The 25,455-nt window shown below is 44.3% G+C and overlaps 1 protein-coding gene, 1 non-coding gene and 1 pseudogene across 3 annotated transcripts in view; 1 reads left to right on the top strand and 2 right to left on the bottom strand.

Moving 5' to 3' along the window:
- The first annotated feature begins 9,755 nt into the window (after positions 1–9,755).
- Positions 9,756–16,883, top strand: LOC109615530 (annotated as a pseudogene).
- eprs1 (glutamyl-prolyl-tRNA synthetase 1) overlaps positions 16,277–25,455 on the bottom strand; it is a 42,395-nt gene continuing 33,216 nt past the window's right edge. For both annotated transcript variants that reach the window (XM_010905078.5, XM_010905080.5), the window contains 12 exons: positions 23,998–24,049; positions 23,564–23,773; positions 23,073–23,145; positions 22,844–22,923; positions 22,388–22,489; positions 21,805–21,960; positions 19,840–20,037; positions 19,577–19,750; positions 18,706–18,866; positions 17,973–18,051; positions 17,215–17,279; positions 16,277–17,075 (listed from right to left, as the gene is read on the bottom strand). In XM_010905078.5, coding sequence (XP_010903380.3) covers positions 16,925–17,075; positions 17,215–17,279; positions 17,973–18,051; positions 18,706–18,866; positions 19,577–19,750; positions 19,840–20,037; positions 21,805–21,960; positions 22,388–22,489; positions 22,844–22,923; positions 23,073–23,145; positions 23,564–23,773; positions 23,998–24,049 — 1,501 coding nt within the window. In that variant the 3' untranslated portion in view covers positions 16,277–16,924. The remainder of the gene's footprint in view (positions 17,076–17,214; positions 17,280–17,972; positions 18,052–18,705; positions 18,867–19,576; positions 19,751–19,839; positions 20,038–21,804; positions 21,961–22,387; positions 22,490–22,843; positions 22,924–23,072; positions 23,146–23,563; positions 23,774–23,997; positions 24,050–25,455) is intronic.
- LOC114840996 lies at positions 22,068–22,203 on the bottom strand. Its single transcript, XR_003782985.1, has one exon. It is a non-coding gene; the product is annotated as a small nucleolar RNA SNORA5 (small nucleolar RNA).

The following is a 25,455-nucleotide window of genomic DNA, read 5'->3' as shown; positions in this document are numbered from 1 at the left end:
CACCTAAATAGATTTCCCCAAACAAACCTACCTTTAGGTAATTCTACCTCTAACTCTAAACCTTATCACATTGGTTCCCTAACCTTTTCAGTCATATTAGACAATAAAAAAGTCATAAAACAATTGGCTTCATAATATAAACACCATATCAGTCATGATAACTTGTAAATTATTATACAGGCAGGTGACCAATGATAGGAAACATCAACATTTCCTAAATGTCTATTTTTAAATAGAATTTTCAGCACTCATCAAACCATTCATATAACCCCTGTGCCCTGTGAATGGGGGCATTGTAATCCTGGAAGAGACCCCTCCCATGAGGATATTAATGTTTCACCATGGGATGAAGCTGATTACTCTTTGCTCTAAGGTGACACATGGATCCAAACCATGCCAGGAAAATGTACCTATGTAAGCATCTGCATTCGTTAGTTTCCTCCACTCATTTACTAAGGGTTTCCTTTATTTTATAACTTTTATTTGGTTTGCATCTTAATGTGCACTTTCTGTGCAAGCATATCAAGACAGCTCATCTAACAGTAATTCTTCCTCTAAACTGAATAGTAACTTTTGTCCTTAACACTGTAGCCAAAAGAAGACTTGATCAAATCTGGGACCAAATTGTTTTGGGGGGTAATTCATGCCATGTTATATATTATATTCAGAAACATACCTTAATTATAAGTTAGCACTTTTATCTTCACTTTCCCCTGCCTGCATGACAGCTCCTCACACAAGTATAATTTCGGAAAATCTAGTCCTGTATTAACTCAGAGTGATATGTCCACCCAGGTGTTCAGTCCACCCAGTAGAGTTAGAGACTTGTAGAACCTATGCAAAGCGCATTGAAGATGTTCTGGCGGCTTGTGGTTGCTAACACCTGAGACACTTCAAGTTGGTGTTTCCTATCATTGGTCACCCGCCTGTATAATAATTTACAAGTTATCATGACTGATATGGTGTTTATATTATGAAGCCAATTGTTTTATGACTTTTTTATTATCTAATATGACTGAAAAGGTTAGGGAACCAATGTGGTACGTTTATTTATTTTTCTCCCCCCAGAGCTTCAGGACAATGAGGGAGTTTAACCACCTTTTAACATTATTTAACATTAGAAAACTGATGGGATATCAAATATAGACTGATGTACCACGTACATTATATACACAGTAAACCTCTGATAATAAAAAATTGTACAAACAAATATCATCCTGAATTCACAAATTCTTTATTTATTATTGCAGGGACTGCAGAAGATCCCATTTTTAAATAACTATAACCCAGAAACAGGAGAAATTATTGATAATCTTAGTGTGCAGCAATAAAGTGGCTCCTGCTCTGATAAACAAATGAGTGAGTTAGAAAAGACTTAAACTAAACTGGTTTAAAAACCATTCCAGTCAAAACTATTTGAACAGGTGAGGATGAGGCTTGGTCTAAAACATTTTGCCTCATATATATGAAGAATAACACCACCATTATCTTTCAAGTTGCTTCAGGTACCAAGGTGCAAATTAAACATATTTAACAACAATTTGTCTGAACTGAACCTATGAAATATCTGGAAATATCTTAAATATCCTGAAACATTCAACATGTTTTAGTTCTACATTCAGACGTTCTTGATGGCCTACATTCAAACAAGAACATAATAAAACCATATAAATAATAAAAACAAACATAACAAAAACATGTGTGAAATGAGAATGTAACTATCCTCATTTAGTTGAGGAGAGTGTGGTGACCCAAAGAGGGCCAATCAAAGTAAAATGTCAAAGTGGCATATGAGCTTAAGACGCCACAGGACAGGTACAGAGTAAGCAGTTTCACTCTCTGTAGAACATGGCCTTGTACTGATGTCTTCAGGTGTATCTTCATACCTCCACTGCTGTTTCCTTCATGTGTAGAGGCCAGAGCTTGTGCTGCAGAAGAAAAGGTAAGATTTTCTAATGAGGGATACGGTCAAACTATACTCTAGCTATTACACTAGAAGATGGATACCTAGGATTCCCTAAATCCCATTAAATATTACAGTACTTTGAGGATTATCATCATTCATTAAAAACAACTTTCCTTCTTAGCATCACATCCTGGCTCGAATAAAAAAGATACAGTAACAGTGCTTACCTTATTTAAAATCCATCTTCACTGTCTTCATCTGCATCCGTCTCCCTGTTCTCTGATGCTCCACTCACAGAGTACATGCGACTATTGAAGTGCCGGAACGTCTCTTGGCTTGGGGCAAAGTCCTTGCAGCATATGCCTTGTCTTTTCAGTCCGTATTTTATGTGGAGTATGCTGCTGAGAGTTACTTGTCCCATTCTGTTCCTGTTTGGACTTGACCAGGCTCATCTGTGAGAACACTCGTTCTACGTCAGCATTGATCAAAGGCATCGCAAGCAATGACAGAGAAAAGAGTGCAATTTTTTTTAAAGAGTGGTCTCCACTGCTGTCTTTGTAATCGAGCAATTCAACCCAAAAGGCCTCTGCCTGGCTGTCCTCCTTGTTTGTCCATGGGATATATGCAACAGCCTGATACTGTGTTTCAAGAGCTGCAAGATCACCAGAGTAGAGCTTCAGCATTGAGACTGAGCTGAGCTGTGGTTTTGTTTGTGACAGGATGACAGTTGGACTGAACACAGTCATAGATTTCCATATATAGATGTTAGCTGGGAGTCTCTGTTGCACTTGACTGCCTGCTTCCACCAAGAAGTCACAGCACCTGCTCTTCATATTTCTCTCAGCCATGCTCTTCATTCTTGCCTCATCCAATGCCATCATGAAGGTGACCGCATAATTGACTGCACCCACAGGTAACAAAACACTGGGGTCTGTTATGTCGATTGCAAGCAGTTGTTTATCTGATGTGGGGATCATTCCAGGTCTCACCACTCTGGAGATGAGGGAGCGAAAGAAAAGAAGCAGACACTCCAGCATTTTGAATGGATTGCCCCTGTCCTGCTGGAACAGCTAGTTGATCCTGTTGAATTCTTGTAGAAAAGGCATTAATAACAGCAGGTACAGTTTGTTAACAGGATCACTGTACATCTGGTGCAGGAGATCAGCATCAGAACATCTCTGGTGGTCTTTGGTTAGCTGAAAGTGAAGCTTCAGTTCTTCCCACTGATTGAGTATGTGCAAACAGCAATCATGGATGGAAGCACCGTGACCTCTGTACAAGCATCAAAGGGATTTCACCAGGATTGATGAGGCTGTAGATCTTTGCATACTCACAGCGGTGAAGAGCACTGTGGGAAAACCAGTTGTGAGAATGAGAGACCAAGTATTCAAGGTTGCCTGGGAGGGTCTCCACTGCCTTGCTTACACACAGTTGGAATATGGAATGGCACACGCACTTGAGCAGCTGGAGATTTGGGTTTTTCTGGAGAAGGTGAGTGTACACTGAATTCCTCTTCCCTACCATGACACTGCAGCCATCTGTACCTAATCCATTTCTTTTATGTTTTTCTGTGCTAGCATGTTGTACGAGGTCTGCATGCTGTGCACGTATTTCACACTTACATACTCTGCACAGTGCTTTTGAGTCGCCCCCCACGACGGGTTGAATCCATTCTTTTACTCCTTTTTCTTTCTCCCATTCATTCACTCATTCATCCATCTTCTTCCGCTTCATCCGGGGCCTTGGCCGGGGCCGGGGCCGGGGCCGGGTCGCGGGGGCAGCAGTCTAAGCAGAGATGCCCAGACTTCCCTCTCCCCAGACACTTCCTCCAGCTCTTCCGGGGGAACACCGAGGCGTTCCCAGGCCAGCCGGGAGACATAGTCCCTCCAGCGTGTCCTAGGTCTTCCCCGGCGTCTCCTCCCGGTGGGACGGGACCGGAACTCCTTCCCAGGAAGGCGTTCCGGAGGCATCCGAAACAGATGCCCAAGCCACCTCAGCTGACCCCTCTCGATGTGGAGGAGCAGCGGCTCTACTCTGAGCTCCTCCCGGGTGACCGAGCTTCTCACCCTATCTCTAAGGGATCGCCCAGCCACCCTGCGGAGAAAGCTCATTTCGGCCGCCTGTATCCGGGATCTTGTCCTTTCGGTCATGACCCAAAGCTCATGACCATAGGTGAGAGTAGGAACGTAGATTGACCGGTAAATCGAGAGCTTCGCCTTGTGGCTCAGCTCTTTCTTCACCACGACAGACCGATACATCGACCGCATTACTGCAGAAGCTGCACCGATCCGTCTGTTAATCTCCCGTTCCATCCTTCCCTCACTCGTGAACAAGACCCCTAGATACTTTAAGTCCTCCACTTGAGGCAAACACTCTCCACCAACCTGAAGTGGGCAAGCCACCCTTTTCCGACTGAGCACCATGGCCTCGGATTTGGAGGTACTGATTTTCATCCCCACCGCTTCACACTCGGCTGCAAACCGTCCAAGTGCATGCTGAATGTCCTGGCTTGAAGGGGCCAACACGACAACATAATCCGCAAAGAGCAGAGACGAAATCGTGTGGTCCCCAAAGCTGACACCCTCCGGCCCCTGGCTGCGCCTAGAAATTCTGTCCATAAAAATTATGAACAGAACTGGCGTCAAAGGGCAGCCATGCCGGAGTCCAACATGCACTGGGAACAAGCTCTGACTTACTGCCGGCAATGCGGACCAAGCTCCTGCTTCGGTCGTATAGGGACCTGACAGCCCTTAGCAAAGGACCCAGGACCCCATATTCCCGAAGCACCCTCCACAGGACGCCGCGAGGGACACAGTCGAATGCCTTCTCCCAATCCACAAAACACATGTGGATTGGTTGGGCAAACTCCCATGAACCCTCCAAACACCCCGTAGAGGGTATAGAGCTGGTCCAGTGTTCCACGAAAACCACACTGTTCCTCCTGAATCCGAGGTTCTACTATCGGCCGTATTCTCCTCTCCAGAACCCTGGCATAGACTTTCCCGGGGAGGCTGAGAAGTGTGATCCCCCTATAGTTGGAACACACCCTCTTCTTAAAAAGAGGGACCACCACCCCGCTCTGCCATCCCAAAGGCACTGTCCCCGATCGCCACGCGATGTTGCACAGGCGTGTCAACCAAGACAGCCCCACAACATCCAGAGACTTGAGGTACTCAGGGCGGATCTCATCCACCCCCGGTGCCTTGCCACCAAGGAGTTTCTTGACCACCTCAGTGACTTCAGCCTGGGTGATGGACGAGTCCACCTCTGAGCCCTCAGCCTCTGCTTCCTCAATGGAAGACGTGACGGCGGGATTGAGGAGATCCTCGAAGTACTCCTTCCACCGCCCGACGACATCCCCAGTTGAGGTCAACAGCTGCCCACCTCTACTGTAAACAGCGTTGGTAGGGCACTATTTCCCTCTCCTGATGCGCCGGACAGTTTGCCAGAATCTCTTCGAGGCCAGCCGATAGTCCTTCTCCATGGCCTCACCGAACTCCTCCCAGGCCCGAGTTTTTGCCTCCACAACCACCCGGGCTGCAGTCCGCTTGGCCTGTCGGTACCCGTCAGCCGCCTCAGGAGTCCCACAAGCCAACCAGGCCTGATAGGACTCGTTCTTCAGCTTGACAGCATCCCTTACTTCCGGTGTCCACCACCGGGTTCTGGGATTGCCTCCTCGACAGGCACCGGAGACCTTACGGCCACAGCTCCGAGCGGCCGCTTCGACAATGGCGGTGGAGAACATGGTCCACTCGGACTCAATATCTCCAGCCTCCCTCGGGATCCAGTCGAAGCTCTGCCGGAGGTGGGAGTTAAAGATCTCTCTGACAGGAGACTCGGCCAGACGTTCCCAGCAGACCCTTACAGTACGCTTGGGCCTGCCGAGTCTGTCCAGCTTCCTCCCCCGCCATCGTATCCAACTCACCACCATGGTGTTCGTTATGGACAAACTGTGACTAGCACAGAAGTCCAATAACTGAACACCGCTCGGGTTCAGATCAGGGGGGCCGTTCCTCCCAATCACACCCCTCCAGGTGTCACTGTCGTTGCCCACTTGGGCGTTGAAGTCCCCCAGTAGAACGATAGAGTCCCCAGTCGGAGCACTTTCCAGCACCCCTTCCAGAGACTCCAAGAAGGTCGGGTACTCTGCACTGCCGTTCGGCCCGTAGGCACAAACAACAGTGAGAGACCTATCCCCGACCTGTAGGCGCAGGGAAACTACCCTCTCGTTCACCGGGGTAAACTCCAACACATGGCGGCAGAGCTGGGGAGCAATAAGCAAACCCACACCAGCCCGCCGCCTCTCACCATGGGCAACTCCAGAGTGGTGAAGAGTCCATCCTCTCTCAAGGAGTGTGGTTCCAGAGCCCAAGCCGTGCGTAGAGGTGATCCCGACTACCTCTAGTCGGAACCTCTCAACCTCACGAACGATCTCAGGCTCCTTCCCCGCCAGCGAGGTGACGTTCCACGTCCCTAGAGCTAGTTTCCGTGTCCAGGGATCGGGTTGTCTAGGCCCACGCTTTCGACTGCCGCCCGATCCTCTCTGCACCAACCCCTTATGGTCCCTCCTGTGGGTGGTGAGCCCACAGTCTTTCTCCCAGTCTTTGTTATATTTCTTCCCGTATTTCGCCCACTTTGTCCCGGGCATTTGTTCCTCCAAAAACTCTCATACAGTCCAGTCACCATCAGTCGCGACTTGCGCATATTTTTATTTAAACGTCACTCACTGACGTTTTCCTAAACAGAAAAAAACAGAGGGAACAGGCAAGATAAACTCCTACGTTTAAATAACATAGAAAATATCTGCTTGACAACTAATTATGGAGCTGGGAACAAGTATAAATGAGCAACTACACTTAGCAAACAAGCCCCAAAAAAACGTGACCTGCGACTACCAATATTTGTAAGCGACTTTACAGAAAAACAAGCCAAGTCGCTTATAATAAGCGGAGTAGGCAACACTGCTATAAACAAAACTGTTTTGGTTGTTATCTACATAATTTTTTTTTATCGAATAAGGAATTATCCATTCGACCTAACTAAAGCGATGTGCACGTCTGCAAATCACAATCCAGACGACAGTTTTGCATTTCATTGTTGTACTAAAACATCTTTGAAAGAGTGATTACACTTGCAATAATTCACGCGTCTGTACACATTTTATTTTGCAAGTATTCCAAAATATCTACAGATACAACTCACTTTCACTTGAGATCTGGGGGGGAATGTCGATCATCCTGTAGCTGCTATAGGCACCAATGGAGATGCCACAGTCTAAAATTCTGAGGTATCCTTCAGGAAGTCTTGTTGAATCTAAAGAGAACCTAAATCCTTGGGCGATGTTTTAGGATTACCTGGCATGACGACTCCTAGCTGTCAATGCACAAAGTCTACCTGGTTGTTTTGCAGATGTACACCGTAATGATACAGTAGGTAACCAGGTCTCCCCTGTCTTTGTCCACCTGGTTTCACCCAGTACAGCCAGAAGAGGACCCCTCAAAATCTGGCTCCTCTCTAAGTTTATTCCTAGGTTCCATTCCCACTGGGTTTTTTTTCAAAGTCACTGTGCCCCTTGTGTATATACACTTTGTGAACACTGCCAATGCAAAAAGGGTTCTATAAAATTAATTTGATGAACAGAAAACACCATTGGATAAGTGGAACACCCAACATAATGTCTGTATTCCAGTTGGAAATACTCTTGCTCTGATTTGTATTGAACACTGAGACAACCTTACACAATATTTATAGATGAAGGAGAACCTCTGTAGATTATACACACAGAAGCTACAGCAAAATCAGTGTTCAATTTGAAATGTGTGTTGACAAATGTTTGAAGTAGTAGGTGAACACAACATGCCAGGTATGGATTGGGTGGACAGCCTGGCAGAATTTCTGATGAAACTTGAGGACCAGCCTGACCCTCAACAACCAGTAAAACTTCTTATGTTCTAGTCTAGTTTGTTTATATATGACAATCACATGAATGCCTGTAACTGTATACCACACACTCATTTTGGGGTCATGATTTTTCCTTAGAATCTAGCATCAGCAAAATTGTCACACTGTGCTAGAACAATAAAATCTCTCCAGTCTGAAATAAAATCTATTAAACACTAGTACTTAATGTGAACTGTGTTATTTTCATTAGTGATGACATGAAGATCTTAATTTTGTTTACTTTATATCAGCTGAGTTGTATATAATTATAAACTGGGTTGTTCAAACACTAAATGTTGATTAACTATAAGATCTGGTACAGGGTTTAATACACAGGGCTAATGGGGAACCAGGAACACCCGGTGAGGGGCAGAGACAACAGGTGAAACACACCAGGGCGTGACAGTAAGATCTGGTACAAGTTAGTAACAGGTTTAAATTAGTAATAGGAAGTTTCAGGTGTCTGGCAGATATACAGTCAAAGAACTGTATCCAGACATTTTGCATCACACTGTGCCTAAGAACATACCTTTGTTGTCGTATATTGGTCATACACTACACCCCTTCAAGCCTATTTGCTTAAATATCTTACATTAACATTTATTATTCATAGACAATTTAAATATGAATAATGAAGAATGACTGACCAACAAAAAGGTAATTCAAATAATTGTATTAAATATGGAAACACATTAAATGCATGTCAAACAAACAGACCATAAGGCCCATGGTAGTTACTGAGTATGTATACAGTATGTCAAAGCAGTATCCAACTACAGGACAAGATCCATCCAGACTGGAAAAACACTTCTTGTTTCATAAAAAGGATGAAAAAGGCCAAATACTAGACATTATGGAAACCAGTGAAGCCTTGTGCCAAACCAATGGGTTGGTTTTCAAATTGTGTGAGATTGGATGGAAGTATAAAGGTACTGGAGTTAAACTGACTCAGGAGGACATGAAAGTAGTCTAAAAGGTTAATCATTTAAAAATGAAAAACTCATCTGGTCCTCCGTTCCCTCAAGGTATCTAGTGTGTTTCCCTATACACCCTCATGTGTCTAGGACTAAATGAAAGAAATAAAATGTGGACAGGGGTACCGACCCCCTGGTGGTGAAGGAGGATTTCTTCACCGCCATCTCTGCTGCTGCCCGGCGCCTGCGCATCCCCATGCCGGTGCCCGCGCCAGAGGAGGGGGACGACCTTTTCGAGGCGGCCCGTTGGACACGGCAGCTGCACCAGAGGTGCCTTCACTGCGTAGGTACGCAGAGGAGGCATGGAGCGCGCCTTTCACGGCCAGAGGGACTGTGAAGTCCCATCTCCCCTTCACTGCCGTGGAGGGGAGGTTGGAGGTCCTGAGTAAGGGCATCCCACCTCTGGAGACCTCTCTGGCGTCGTCGCTGTTTCCGGGTCTGAGCACCTGGTCGGACAAGCGCCTCGCCCTGCCTTCAGTGAGGGACCGTCTCTCAGCCAGCCTAGCGGAGAAACAGTATGCACTGTCGGTGCAGTCCCTTGCGGCCTGCAACAATGTGGTTCTCCTGGCTGCGGCTGTAGCCAGGATGACGGAGGGCCGCACCTCTCTGTCCCCGGCTGAGGTCAGCGAGGTGGTGCGCGCTTCGGCGGCCATCCTCAAACTGACCCAGGCCAACTCTCTGTCGGCTGACAGGGTGATGGCGACGTCAGTGGCCCTGACGTCTTTGAAGGAACTGGAGAAGGTGCCCTTCCTGAATGCTCCGCTTCAGGAGGACGCCCTCTTTGGTGCTTCTGTCACCGAGGCCTTGGTGCGACAGAAGAGGGAGAGGGAGGAGCGTCTCCGTTTGGGGCCCCTCCTGCCCGTCCCCTCCACGTCAACGGCATCCTCTGCTCCTTCTGAGGCCTCACGAAAGCATCTCTGACAGGCTGGAGCGGGATGTGCCAGTCGCGCTCGGTCAGGGGCGTGTGGCCTCCTTCGGAGCGCCACATCAACTGGCTGGAGTTAGACACGATCCGATGCGTTTTACTACAGGGGGAGATTGCAGACCTTCTGGAAAAGGGGGCGGTGTCCCTAGTCCCGTTGGGGCAGAGGGAGAGGGGGTTTTACTCCCCCTACTTCCTGGTCCCCAAGAAGACGGGAGGCATGCGACCGATTTTGGACTTGCACGTTTTGAACAAATGCGTGTCAAAGCGACCTTTTCGCATGCTCACAACGAAAGTCTCCTGGAGTGCGTGCACCCCGGGGATTTTTGCGTCAGCATCGATCTGAAGGATGCTTACTTCCATGTCCCTGTCCTGCCGCGCTACTGGAAGTTCCTGCGGTTTGCCTTTCAGGGCCAAGCATACGAGTACACAAAGATTCCGTTCGGGTACGTGTTGGCTCCCCGCACTTTCACCAAGTGCGTAGAGGCTGCATTGGGACCGTTGAGGGGTCAGGGGGTCAGGGTTCTGGCCTACCTGGACGACCTATTGGTTCTGGCGCACTCGGCGGAACAGGCCAGGTTTCACACGTTTCGGGTAGTGACTCAGCTCACTCGCCTGGGCTTTGCTGTGAACTGGGGGAAGAGTGCTCCTCAGCCCTGCCGACTGGTGGTGTTTCTGGGGCTCCAGTTGTCTACAGTCTCTATGAGGGCTCGGGTGTCCGAGGCGCGCAGAGAGCCCACTCTGTAGGCCTTGGCACATGTCCAGCCATCCCGCATGGTGTCGGTGTACGCCATCATGTCTCTCCTGGGTCTGATGTCGTCAGCTCACTCGGTGGTCCCGCTTGGGTTGCTGCACATGAGGGGTCTTCAACGTTGGTTCACCCGCCTCCATTTGGATCCGGTGTGCCACCGGCGTCGGTTGGTCAGGGTCCCGGACTCTTTGGGGCAGGACCTGGCTTTTTGGAGGGACCCGCACACTCTGCTCCGGGGGGTTCCCATGGGCAGGGTGTCGGTTCGGGTTCCAGTCTTCGCAGAGGCATCTCTGACAGGCTGGGGCGGGACGTACCAGTCGCGCTCGGTCAGGGGCGTGTGGCCTCCTTCGGAGCGCCACATAAACTGGCTGGAGTTAGACATGATCCGACGCGTTTTACTGCACTTCGCACCGGCCCTACGGGGACGGGATGTGCTAGTGTGGTCAGAAAATCGCATGGCGGTCGCCTACGTGAACAGGCAGGGCGGGGTCAGGTCTCTACCCCTCCACCTGTTGGCGGTGCAGATTTGGGAATGGGCTCACGTGCATCTCAGGTCTCTGAGGGCTCTGCACATTCCCGGAGAACTCAATGTGGGCGCAGACCTGTTGTCCCGGGGGGGTCCCCGGGACGACGAGTGGCGTCTTCACCCCGACATTGTGTCCGAGCTCTGGAGGCGCTTCGGGAGGGTGCAGGTGGATTTGTCCCCTGTGGTACTCTCTTCAAGCACAGGACAGGCCCCCGTTGGGCGTGGACGCGTTGGCTCACCGGCCGTGGCCGAGAGCCCTGTTGTACGCTTTTCCCCCTCTACAGTGCATTCTCCCGGTCATGTCTCGGGTGCGGTCAGAAGGGCTGTCCCTCATCTTGATCGCCCTGTGGTTTGCGGAGGCGGCTCAGATGGCGGTGGGGACGCTGCTAAGAGGGTCAGTGACCTTTGTGCGCTGTCGACGCAGCCTGGCTGTCTTACCATTAATGGTGATGGCAGCAGGGCAGTGTTGCTTCCTAACCCGGCATTTCTGCCCAAGGTGATCAAGGCGTCGTTTCGTTCCATGAAGATGGTCTGGTGGGCGTTCTTTCCCCCTCCCCATGCGGGTGCGAGGGAGGAGAGGTTGCACCGTCTGTGCCCGGTCCGCGCTTTGGCACAGTATGTGCTACGCACGGCCGCGGTGCGGACCGCGCCACAACTCTTTGTGTGTCACGGTGGCCCTAAGGTGGGTCTAGCGTTGTCGAAACAGCGTCTGTCCCATTGGTTGTGTGAGGCGATTGATCTTGCCTATTCATCACGTAGTATCCCTACGCCTATTGGGTTCGGGACCCAATGAGTCGGGGGTGTGAGTTGGGTCCATTGAGCTACTGGGACGGCTCATTGGCATGGGTCCGTTCGCAGCTCCGGTATGCCTGTGCACTTGTGTGTGGGACGCTCGCCTTTGATGTGCTTGAGCGTCTACTTGGACTGATTGAGGAGGTACCGGTTGGGTTGGTGTTGTGTGTGCATTCGGTTGAGGCCTGTGGTCAGCGCGCTACCATATGTGCTTAGTGTGAGTCGGATGGAAGCGACTCAGTGGCGTGGTGTCCACGCCTGGGCCGTCCTGTTTGGCACTTCTCTCTTAGGTGAGGTGGGTGACAGGCAGGGAGTACATCTTGGGCTCGCTCGCTTTGCCCTAAACCAATAGGAGCGAAGCCCCTATGGGCAAAGCTTCACGATATAGAACGATGGTTACTTTCGTAACCCCAGTTCTATGAGTGGAGCGTCGCCCATAGGGTTCGGACCCTGATCTGTCACTGACTGCTTTTCTCGTGAAGAATGGTATGTCGGGAGGCAGATTGGGGTCTGTGCACTGCTTTTATAGCCATGGGGCAGGTGGCTTAGTGCAATGCTATTTGCATATTTACATTTTCAGTGACTGCCGATTAGCAGAGAGGGTAAACCAATAGGAGCGAAGCCCCTATGGGCGACGCTCCACTCATAGAACTGGGGTTACGAAAGTAACCATCGGACAGCTCAGGCATGGAATGCTAACCACGACACCGAGCTGCTTCCATCCCGCTCACTCCAGTCACATTCGTTTGCGCATTGATAAACCACACCCCACAGGGTCGGTGCAAAGTACAGTAGCACGTGTCTGATTGTGTCCAATTCCAGCCAGTTGATGTGGCGCTCCGACAGACACCACACCCCTCTAATTGAGTACGACTGGCACATCCTGCCCCAGCCCGTTAGGGTAGTATCTGTTAACACTGGGACCCGAATCGACACTCTGCCCATGGGAACCCCACGTAGAAGAGTGCGCGGGTCTTTCCAGGACACTAGGTCCGACTCCATAGAGCTTGGGACCTCCTTGACCAACATGAATATCTCTCAGCAGCAGTTAGAAATGGACTGTGCTACTGTCAGCCTTAGAGCCTATTATGTTATTGATTGCCAACCATGGTACAACACCACATGCATCAACATGACAATCCAAAAATTCAACAGAGCTGAGAAGGCATTATGGAAGTGTTGTCTCTGCTATTAATTTACATTTTCTTATACAGACAATGTTTATTTTGCAATAAGCCCGAAGTACAATTTCCAACCCTACCAGCCCCAAAAGTTTTTTTTATAATACTGAAACTACTGGGTTGGTGCAGCATGTCTTTCTCCCATTATGATGTTTCATTTCACATATTGAAAATTCAAATTTTTGTCAAAATGTACACTTGAATTTTTCTAATAAATTATTGATTGTGGGAGCTATTGAAATGAAACTTCTAAATGAAACTTGAAAAAAATTAAAGGGTGTACATTGTTCTTCACCGTCCCTGATCAAGAATATATCATTTTTATAAACATGGCACACCAGTTGTTGGAGCTATTGAAAATACCAAGTTCCTTCAAATCTTTAAACTTCAGATTTTGAAAACATAAAGGGTGTGCATTGTTCCCCACCCTCCCCTGATCAAGAATATATTATTTTCATTGTCACTGTATACTTTTTGTTAGAGCTATTGAAACTTGAAGTTAGAAGAAGGCTGAATTTCATGTTTCTTATTAAATTTACTTCCACCACAAGTAGCATCTAAGAACTGTATGGCTTTTATTAGCCAGTAATAGGCCTACTAATAATATCTATTTACTACTTGGAATAGACATAAGAACTGAGCAATTGCTAGTGAGACTGACTGAAGATTAACTTTATACTGCCAAAGCTATTTCATTTCATGGCACAAAAAAATTTGTTTTCAAAATTTGTTTTTCATTACATGATACAATAACTATTAAAATAGGTGAAGATAACTGACTAGTTTGTCAAATGAAAAGACAAGAGAATCGTGGAAACCCCTCCTCTTTTACTGTGCAAGGGGTTGTGATCTATAGGCGTACTTCGAAAATACACCAGAAATAGAATTGCAATATAACTGTAAACAGTTTTACTTTAGGCTGACTATAGCTACTCAAGGTAGTAGACAGCAAAGTTTTGTCTGCAGTGAGGCTCAAACACCAGTCGCCTGCATGGCAATCCACGCCTCTAACCACTATGCTATTTAACAAGGAGTAGTCTGTCAGTCAGTCACTCAGTAAGAGACATTCACTTATGTGGACCGGTAAAAATGCAGAAAAGCTAATCCATGCTTTTACCACTTCAAGATTAGACTGTTGCAATGCTCTTCTCTCTGGGTTAGGACAATAAATACACTTCAATTAGTGCTAAACACAGCTGCTAGTCTTAACTAGAATTACAAAATTTGATCATATTATTCCAGTGTTAACCTCTTTACACTGGATACCAGTGAAGGCTAGGGTTGATTTTATAAATTTTATTTTTTACCTACAAAGCGTTACATGGACATGCTCCCACTTACATCTCTTATTTGGTGAAGCCAAACATACTTACACATACGCTAAGATCACAAGATGGGCCTCCTTATTTTACCTAGGATGTCTGAACAAACAGCTGGAGGCAGTAGTTCTTCCCACAGACTTTCACTATTGTGGAATGATCTGCTGTTTAAAGACACATACTCATTCTCAATATTTTAGTGTCCACTAAAAACTCATCTCTTCATCAACTTCTATGTTTAACTGTAGTCTGCCCGAAGTGTATTTCTGTAAAAGCATTTTGTGACAACAGCTGATGTAAAAAGGGCTTAAATTCTGATTTGTGGACCTGGCCTCCAATTTGGTTCTCAATGCAATTGAGCATCTTTGGGATGTACTGGACCTGGTCTGATCCACAGTGGCTCTGCCTTGCAACTTACAGGATTTGAAGGATCTGCTGCTATTGTCTTAGTGTCAGATACCAGAGGACACCTTCAGGGGTCTTGTAGAGTCCATGCCTCGATGGGTCGGCGCTGTTCTGGCAGCACATGGGGGACCAAGTGCATATTAGACAGGTGGTCATAATGTTTTGGCTCATCAGTGTATGATCCCTTTTTGATTTTAGACAATATGCAGCCACAACCAACCACTAAATAACCATCAGGCATATTTATTTTTAGGATATTCATTGTTCATGGATAACCAAACATGAACTAATAGCAAACATTCTCTGCAAAGCACTATGGAAATCACATAACTCTGCAAGTTTGTTTCTGGTTTGACAAAAGGCTATTTTCTTACAGAGTTGGTCACTTCCAACACATTTGTATTACTAGGGCTCAAATCTAGTTGTTGGGGAGTACTGGAGACAAGTATTGGAATTGTCCTTTAACCACTACTTTCAAAATTATGACAAAAAAGGGTTGACAAATTACCTTGAAGGGCCCATTCACAGGCTCAACATAATCCAATTGAAAAAAGCTGGCATGACTTATTCATTGCAGTCAATCAAGGCTGTAAGGAACTTGACAGAGCTTAAACAATTTTATACTGAACATTAAAAGGCAAAATCTAGGTAGGAAAATCTGATTAGAGACTGACTGATTTATTAGTTGGCCAATATAATCAGCCAATATCTGCTTTTATGCCACTTATAAACCAATATTTGCATAGCATGGAACAAATTAATCTGTTCATTCATAATAGTTACTTAGCATTTTTTTTAATCGTTGTCTTAAGGTTTAGGCATGCTTCGTCATTTTGACTGCATACAGGTGCTGGTCATATAATTAGAATTCCATTCAAAAAGTGAAACTTTTATAATGTATACATTCATTGTAATGAATTAATATAAGTTTCACTTTTTGAATGGAATTACTGAAATAAAGCAACTTTTTGATGATATTCTAATTATATTACCAGCACCTGTACTTCCTAATCACAACGGTGCATGATCACATTCAGTGGCAAATGTGGCCATTTCGCCCTTCTTTTCAAGGATTTGTGCACACAACACTTTGTCTTGAGGCAACCCATAGTGTAGTAACCAAGGTCTGAGCCTTTTGATCGTGAATGGTCAATTTCCACAGTGGAGGCAATGTTTTGTTTCCTCCCTTTTGGTAAAACCATAAGGCTATTACCAACTCATCGCCCTCTACTGTCAACTAGAAATTATGCTGTTTTTCCTCCATTCTTATTTTAGGAGATTGAGCTCAGTGAGGAGTATGAATGCAAACACGTTTGTTTTTACATTTTAAAAGTCTTCAGCATCAACAGAAAAAACAAGACAAGCACTTTGCAGAATAAAGCCTCTTATCAGAGAACCAAGACCTTTTCATTTCTCAGCCTGCCTGTAAAAAATATTTCTGTATGGAATTATTCGTTAAAAAAAAAATTATACAGAAATATTGTATTATTTGTGGGTGGTTACGGTAAAAGTAAAATGAGTATGCTAAATTCTTCACAACCCTAAAAAAAGGAATCAATGGAATTTCAGGAATATCTTTTATTTCTACAATTGCATTAGGTGGAGGAACTCCGTACAGTACAGATATGTCGTAGAACATCAAGGTATTTAGTATTCCTTTGAGTTTGTACTCAGGACAAACATGGTTAGTGGCTACAGATTCCAGGAATCAACCCTACCCATCCACCTATAGTAAACTCCCATTAATTATGCTAAGGAGAGGTCAATATCAGTTCAGTTTGTAGGGAGATAAATGATACACTTTGCCAGAAAACCAGATCAGCTTTCTACCTGTAAAAGGTCCTGAGATTAAGTTAAGGTGGGCGGCAGTAAGGGAAAAAATATAGATTGTGTCACCGAGCATAAAAAGAAAAGGTTATCTTTGAATAAAATAGCTGACTATGAAGAGTGGCCTGCAAACTCTTGAAGGTAGGGCCACTGCTGCAACAAGGATTAGGGCTTAAAGAAAGTGAACGGACTAAAGTGTGTGGACTGAGTGCATCAGAGTCTTAAGTCAACTCTTCTTGTCTCAGAAAAGCACAGGATTGGTTCAAACAAATTGTAGACACAGAAATTCTTTGTTTTCACCTATCCAGCTCTTTCACATTTTTAGACCAAAGAGAAGTGACAATGCAAGGGAGACATTTTAGACACCCTTCCTTTGAGTATTTAATAGCTGCGACCAAACAGGGTGTAGTACTGAGCAGCCTCCTTGCCACTGACACACATCTGGCCTTGCTGCAGTGTCTTAAGGGGCTTGAAGGGGATACACAGGCTCTTGGCTCCCATGGAGGGGGCACCAGGCTCCAGATCTTGGTCCCTGGGAAAGTAGAGGTGTCAATAATGAGATGGAGGTGTTCCATTAGATAAGACTTAGAGCTAACTGATCATGTATTCTGATGTGACTAGAAATCCTACAAAAACCTGTCATAAATCCATGACAGATTTGTGCAACTTACTTGGCAGTGGTCTTCTTGATCCAGTCCTCACACTCGATTCCTCCACAGAAGGGAATCTGGACAATCTTTGGTAATTAAAACAGGATGGAAAAACAGTCAGTTCATGTTATTTGAGCCGACCAGAAATGGCAAGCATTCATTGAATAAAGCGTGTGCTGCATTTCCAGCTTGATGGCTTCTACTCAACTTGTGATGAGTAAATTATTTACTTAATCTATTGTTAGAACCATCACTGCCTTTGACACTGATCCTCCTCCTTAGGGCTGGACGTCTCATGCTCTGGCTGGCAAGCCTCTCCACGGTTCTCTCTACTGGTGCCCTCAGTTCTACAACTCTATACTGTACATGAAGTAATTTGGCCCAGTCATATCCCCACATGGTCTCCTATCATTGCTGTGCAAGCAACAATGTTTTGTTCTTTCCTCCACATGACACCCAGGAGCTGACAGGCATTGGGCATACATGTCTGAAACCTCTGCATGGAAGATGGCCCACTAGCTTAAGGTCAACCTTCACAAGAGTGACGTTCCTCCTCCAGGAGAAGACCTTCCACACAGAGGAAGCAGCAATATAATAACACCGACACGTTACCCTGCTTCTCTGCTAACGGCACCGACTTCAATGTAAGGCCATGAACTTTGCCACCTCTTACACCACTTCTGAAACGCTACCCATCTTAAAATGTCTGCACTAAGTAACTCTTGATATTATTACAATTTAAACTGAGATTGTGAAAAAATAAATCTATGGTAACACACCCTGCCCAAGTCCAGGTCTTTCTGGAACTGTTCCATGCTGTCTGCTACCACCATGTGTTTGTTCAAGTCATCTGAAGCCCTGCCAAGCAGAGAAAAAACAGAGATTAGTCTGGGATGTTCCATGTCTCCTTATGTTAAACGTCTTTGGGTCCTTGAAAAGCACAATATAAATAAAAAGCATAATTCATTATTATTAATATTAAAATTGGTCCTCACAGAGGCAGGTTCTCATTAGGTCCCCAAAAATGTGATTTCCAGATTAAGTATTAGGTATAGTGTAAAACTTACAATTCAGCATGGTTTTGGAATTGGGGTTTGTTATATGTTTAGGCATTTCTGGTCAGCTTTAGGGCTATGTTAACTTTTTACTACGTTCTAATCCCCATCCAATAGGGTAAAATAAAAGATCTTTCAGGTCTTTGCTGTAAATAGAACATGTTCTTAGCATGCTTACATAATGTGGAAGCAATAATCAGTAAAATAAAGAAAAACAAATCCATAGGCTGTACATACTCATGTCTTCACTATTTTGGTTTTATTTCGGTATACATGTATTTTTATTTAAGTTTTATTTCACAAAAGAAATGTGGATTACGGTGTGTAGTTTAGTGGAAACAAATCCTAGTTTACATGCACAAAACTAAATACAGTGAGGCGTAGAATTTCTAAAGGCACTGTATGTATATGTTTACACGCACAGGTAGAAATGTGGTGTTAATTTGTTGTACTCTACCTCCTAAAGAGATTGGTCTGGATGTCCTCAAGTAGCTGAATGAGCCTCTTCTCTGTGTCGGCCTCGGGCAGAGTGATCTTCTCCCCAGTGTCTCTCCTCACGGCCACACACTGACCCTGCTTCAGGTCCTTAGGACCCACCTCTAGACGTATGGGCACGCCCTGCAAGACAGGTACAGAGGGATGGAGGGGGGGTTGGGGTGTAAGAGAGCACATTTTTGGTTATTACATATAGTACTGTGCAAAAGTCTTAGGCTTGAGAAAGATATTTATAAAGGGGATAAAAATTATTTTCATCTTAAAAATACTATATAACGTAACAATAAATACAAAAAACATTTAAAGCAAAGTTAAATTCATTTCTTGTGTTGTTTAAAATACTCAGGCATTTTAAGAAAGTATTGTGAAATAATGTTGAGAGATGAAATTTGACATGGAAGAGAGACTTGTGTACAGGGATGAGTTTTTTAACCAGTTGCAATACAGTAACAGTACAAAAAAAAAATACAATACAATAAATACAAAAATACAAAACTTCCAAATAAGTCAGATAAAATACAGGAATGTCCACATTTACAAATCCTATAATATAACATTCAAAATGCCTTAATTGGTTTTCAAATATTACCTATATTTTTATTTTACTTTTTTTATTATAGTTTAGATATTTCCCACCCATTTTGCTTGGGCAATGCAAACATTTCTTGAAATGTAATTGAGAGGGCATGAGAATAGAGAAACAGAAGCTTTTTAATTAGACAAATTATTAACTGGCAAGAGGTATGCCCTAAAATAAACATATTTTATGCAGTCAGAATGTATCTTTAGCATAAATACTAAAACAAATATGATCAGGAGTGGGGAGGTTTTACCTTAAGCTCCCAGTGGTTGAACTTCCAGCCGGGGGAGTAGTTGTCTCGGAGGTCGGCCTTGACCCGGATCTCTCCGCTCTGTAGCCGGGTGAGGTACTTGGAGCACTGTGCCAGCAGAGCTTCCTTCTCAGCCTCAGGCAGGGAGGCCGTGATACCACACGGGATGATGATCACCTGAGGTAGAGGAGAATTTGAGTCGTGCCGATGTTTTGTCTTCCGCCAGACGTCTCTCTCGCTTAAAGTAGAAATAAACAGAAAATTACCTGGAGACAAGCAACTCTTGGGGGCAGCACGAGGCCCATGTTGTCCCCGTGGACCATCGTCAGCACGCCGATGGTGCGGGTGGTGATGCCCCACGAGTTCTGGTAGGCCAGTTGCTTCTCGCCCGGTTTTTTGGGGTCCTCGAACACAATATCAAACATCCTGGAAAAGTTTTGGCCCAAGTGGTGGGATGTGGCTCCCTGAGAGAAAGCAAAATTAAGCTTAGTTGTTGGCTTATTTGAGCATTGTGGGAAGGCAGACATGGGTGCAATTATATAGGACTTCAAATCATCAAGCCTAAAACAATAAATTACAGTATGAAAACAAATAACTGGCTTATGCTGAAAACCCTCTGGTGGTTTTAGGTTTGGTAAAACCTGTTAAGTTGAAAGAGCCCAGTTCTGGAGTGAGCTCCAAATACAGCTCAAGTATCATCTGTTGCTTTCAGAAAAAAAGTTTAAACTGTTTGTTTTTAATCCATTGCCCTAGTCCTAACATTTTAAGTATTGACATTCTTCTTTTAACTTCAACCATCAGGATGCACATGTAAATGAAAAATAGATTCAGGGAGATGTTGAATCTTTTTTGCTGGACCGTGTAAACGAAGCCAGCCAAGAAGAGCCAATGTCTTACGGAGTGAGTGACACACTACCCATTCTTAAATAGCATACGGGTTAGAGACCTGGACTGCCACGTAGTCGACTGGGGTTAGATCCTCGCCATGGACCAAACAAAGTAGGAATTAGGATGTGTTCAAGGTTTGACTAAAACTTTGCTGGCTACAAGCTTGCGCAGTACAAAAGGACGGGTTTCCACAATTCTCTCATCTTGTTGAAAAAGTAATCGTCAGCCTATATTGATAGTTATTGTATCAATGTCATTCACAAATGAAAGAAAAACAAACGTTGTTGTGCCACGAAATGAAACAGCTTTGGCATTGTAAAGTTCATCTTCAGTCTCGCTAGCAATTGCTCAATTCTTATGACTATTCCAAGCAGTAAGTTACTACATACTAGTAGGCCCATTACTGGCTAATAAGCTGTTAGAACGGCCAGTGGTCAATACAGGCATAATAGCTTACTAAATACAAAGCAGTACGTACTTCACCAACACCCACGAAGTACATACTTGTAGTAAGTAATATGTGATTTGAGAATCAGTCACTGCTTCCGATTTACATAGTAGTTCACGTAGCGTAGTGGTAGGCTATTCAAATGTCATTGTTTTCTAAACAAACCAACTAGCCATGGAGTGATTGGAAAGAAACTAGCCATGGAGTGATTGTAGTCATTGTTTTCATTTTAGGTATTGTACAGCCAGACTAAAACATCATTGGTTACAAGCTCCAGTAGCTACATTATAGTTAGCCTAAATTAAAACTATGGTTATATTGTGATGGATGAACTGCACCGGCTATGAACACATTCCACTCGATTGTGATTTACAAAGCGTAGTTCACATAGTGTAGTGGAACCAGCCATGGAGTCATTGTTTTCATTATAGGTCTTGTATAGCTGTATTAGCTAACCCTCTACAGTCATCTCTTTCTAATTTAACACGCTGAACATAGTGTAACAATCCTGTTATACCTGTTGTTGGTTTGGATGTTAGCTAATGTAGTGAAATAGTTTCGAGAACCGTAGATTTTCGACTAATTGGTTTAACAATGTAGAAGTATGCCGACACTCTGTACAAGTACAGCTTAGTGGCGTAGTAGTTTTAAACACAGACTGTCACATAGGAGACCCCGGTTTGAAGGACAACAAACAATCAACCCTTCTAATCGTTTGCCTGGTTCCTTTTCTTGTTTAAATCTGATGTTTTTTCCCCACATTTGCACTCATTTGTTGCCACACTATGGTTTTGATTAGACATCACAGAACGCAGACTGCAGCATTGCAGCCCCTGCCACCCCCAAAAAAGAAATCACTTGCTCATTATCAAACTACTTTTGCATGGAAAATTACCTGGATGGCTCTGCCACTGGCAGAAATGAAGGCCTCCACGGTGGTGGTGTAATCTCCTCCAGCAAACTTTTCCTTCTCTGTCTTTCTGCCCTTCACCACAGGAATAGCCATCAGTTCCTCATACACGCGTGCATATAGGTCCAAGATCTGTAATACCTGGTTGTATGGACACAGAACATTTATAAGGTAATTATTAAACACTACAATGTTCAGAAGACATGTAACAAAAGGGAAATATACAAGTTTTAATGTTATCAGGTTTTAATTGTATGTAGCACAAATGCATCCTCAGCATCCATGGAAAGGTAGCTCAGGCCCATGAACTACTGGTTGACTGTGGCAGCCATTTTGGCCAGTGCAGTACATTGTAGAAAAAGCACTGAAGTTGACAAGGCTGCAAACTTTCAAATACTTGAGCTACATCCCTTCCCAAATGAACTCCCCCTCCACCAAAGTAAACCACATTAAGCACTGAATGCGGTTGACAGGCATGTCAAGTTCACCTTTGTTTAACTCGACATTTAAGAGCGGATACTAAGAAATATTTTAATGCTACGGTTTAATAACAGATTGGCCTTGTTACCTCTACGGCAGCCTCCTCTTTGGTGGCAAATGCAGTGTGTCCTTCCTGCCAGAGGAATTCTCGGGTTCTTAGGAAGGGCTGCGGGTGCTTGAACTCCCACCTCTGCCGTGAAGAGGGAGATGGCAAGAGAAAGAACATTTTAAAATGAGACGAGCAATAAACATACGGGAGAATCTTGCCTGAAAAGGTTAATTGAAAAGACAGAGGGAACACAAGACATTGTTGGGGGTCTTCCATTTTTTAAACAACTTATTACACAAAACACTTCCTAATAAATTACAAATACATGATTGGAGAAAACACAACTTTGTATATATTAAAAATACAAAGACAGGAGAAAACAGCAGATAATTATGACAAAAAATACAAACAGACAGCCCCTACCCCTTTCTTTTCCGCTGTTTAAATTGAATTGTCCCCAACAATCAAATCATGTATAGGATTATTATTACTGACCACGACATTGCACCATTGGTTGAGTTTGATGGGCAAGTCTCTGTGGGACTGGACCCATTTGGCGTAGGCAGGGTACATCACTGCAAATGAGTAAGAACTCATTAATCTGTGTATTTTAGTGAATTTATACATTTCTGAAATAGAGGGTATGTGGTGTTTGTCAGACAAAAACAGCAATAATGCGCAATGAGTTACAGCTGTACAAATAGTATATTTTTCCCCATCTTACCAGTTTCACTAGTGGGTCGAACAGCAATGGGCTCCGCAAGCTCAGTGTCCCCTGACCGTGTCACCCAGGCAACCTGAAGCCAGATCACACAAAATGTTACTGTGGAGCTCAGTTGGTAGAGCATTGTGTTTGTGATTCCCACGGTGGTGGGGGGGGGGGGGGGGTAAAGTTCGGGAAATTGTATGCCCACAATACTCTAAGCCGCTCTGGATAAGGGTGTCAACTTAAAAAAGTAATGTAATGCAAATATGCCAAATTAATCTTTATGTACCCATATCTTTCAACAGGAATACAACAAACGGTTGTCACACTAACCCCTTCAAAAATGAGTACCCAGATCTCGAATAAGGACAGATACATTATTTCACCTTGAGGTTGTCAGAAACACAGCCACACGCCAAAACAATTCTTTAGAGAAGTGAACAATAACAGTAAATACACTGATACCAAATCTCAACGCTATATGTAACTTAAGCATAAGCCTCACACACCTCAGGGGCGAAATCTGCGATGTGGGATTTCTCCTTCTCCAGGGCGGCCTGCGAGACAAACATAGGGAAGTAGCAGTTCTCGACGCCCAGCTTCTTGATTTCCCGGTCAAAGAACTCCTTGATGGATTCCCAGATGGAGTAGGACCAGGGCCGCAGCACGTAGCAGCCGCTCACGTCATAGTACTCGATCATCTCTGCCTTAGTGATCACCTGAAGGGGAGGATGGGAAGGGTTAGGTGGAATGTAGTCTGGAGCCCTTACCCTCCACCAAGTGGGCACACTTTCCCTCATGGAAATAAAAGCAAGGGATTGGTGTTACCATTTGCATGGAATTTTGCCCCTTGGACAACCCAAGACAGGAAATGGACAACAATAATGGTATAAAAAGTTTCCTCTAAACAGCTACTTGTGCTCCAGAACAAATGCACACAGACCTGAGAATACCAATCAGACAGATTATCCTCCTTCTTAGCCTCCAGTCCCAACCTAAATGAGCAGAAGACATAAATCATTATGGTGTGAATCCTAACATTCACTTCGAAAAGGTTCACTTTGTCATGCACTGATGTCAGTAGCGGACCCATTCCCAACAACGGCTCAACAAAAAAAACATCCAAAACACAAAGCCAGAAATTCCCCTATCACACAGGTCTGATCACCATCACTGTATAAGTTCTTCAAAATGCAATACAGAAAGCTCATTAGGAAACATTTAAGCCCTGAAACATCAATTAACCTAATGTATTAGCTAAAACTAAATTGAGATTTTAAACACAGGCACATTCTTGCTGACAGAAACTTCAAAAGCCGCAAACCGTTAACGTGAACCCTCACACAGCAAGCAAACGGTAAAAAAATTAAATAAACACAGAATGCTACACATGTTTAATGCACCTTTTCTGAATCGATTAGTTGATGTATCTAGGGCTGATTAATCGATTAATCATAGATTGTTATGTATAGATTTTAATTTCTTAGCTTATATTTGCATGCAAACAGTTACATGTCAATTGGGGGAGAGAAGCCACATATTTAAAATTAACTTTGGTCATGGAAAATCATCTATATTGCTTGTCTTTGATTACCTAATTGACTTCAATTGACTAATCGATTAATCAAACTCATCCCTACAGAACAGTGAGAACACTCACCAGAAATCCATCTTCTGCAGCAGCTATAGGTTGATCAAAATGTTTCTCCTTTGTGATTTAATCCAAAATAAATCTTTCTACTATGTGTGCATTATATTTAGTTTGAATTCTCAAATTCCGCAACCCATGGCTAATTTACTTGTGATCCTTATCAAAGTAACTGCCCTGTGTATCCTGATTTACAATAGGTTTTTCTTAAAGTAACTATGCTAAAAAAAAAAAAGATGTGTTTGAAAGGTGAGGGCATATACAGAGTATTAAAAATATTAATGCTGATAGGCCAGCTCTTCCTTCTTTAAACCGTTCATAAGATAAGTAGAGACAAAATGTGAACTTTTCAAAGTACGATTTTCATTGAGCAAGTGTTCTTTTACAGTTTGGAGCCAAACCTAGCAATAGTTTGATTTGCTAAACTCAAATACCAACTTAACTAAGCTCACTCCCATAGCACCACATGGTAACTCTCACCAAGGCCAACTTGATATTGTTTTTGTGCCAGGCTTATGCGCCCTGTGCTTTGTGGAAATAAAAAAATTCTAATCAAAGGCAGTCAATTAAGGACATTTAAATACAACCACTGATCTTTTTTCATGACTGCTCAACTAACTGAATAGATGTCATCTAAAGTTGCCTTTAATTTTAATTCAGCACAATCCTCCTGTCAATTGCACAACTGAATGAAAGAAGGATTCAATTAAATTAAGTTCTGCTAGGAAGATTTCCCCTGGATACCGGCAGTGA

The sequence above is a fragment of the Esox lucius genome, chromosome 15, assembly GCF_011004845.1.
Source record: "Esox lucius isolate fEsoLuc1 chromosome 15, fEsoLuc1.pri, whole genome shotgun sequence".
Taxonomy (NCBI): domain Eukaryota; kingdom Metazoa; phylum Chordata; class Actinopteri; order Esociformes; family Esocidae; genus Esox; species Esox lucius.
The sequence above is the reverse complement of the archived record's forward strand: the minus strand, read 5'-3'. Positions and strand labels throughout refer to the sequence as shown.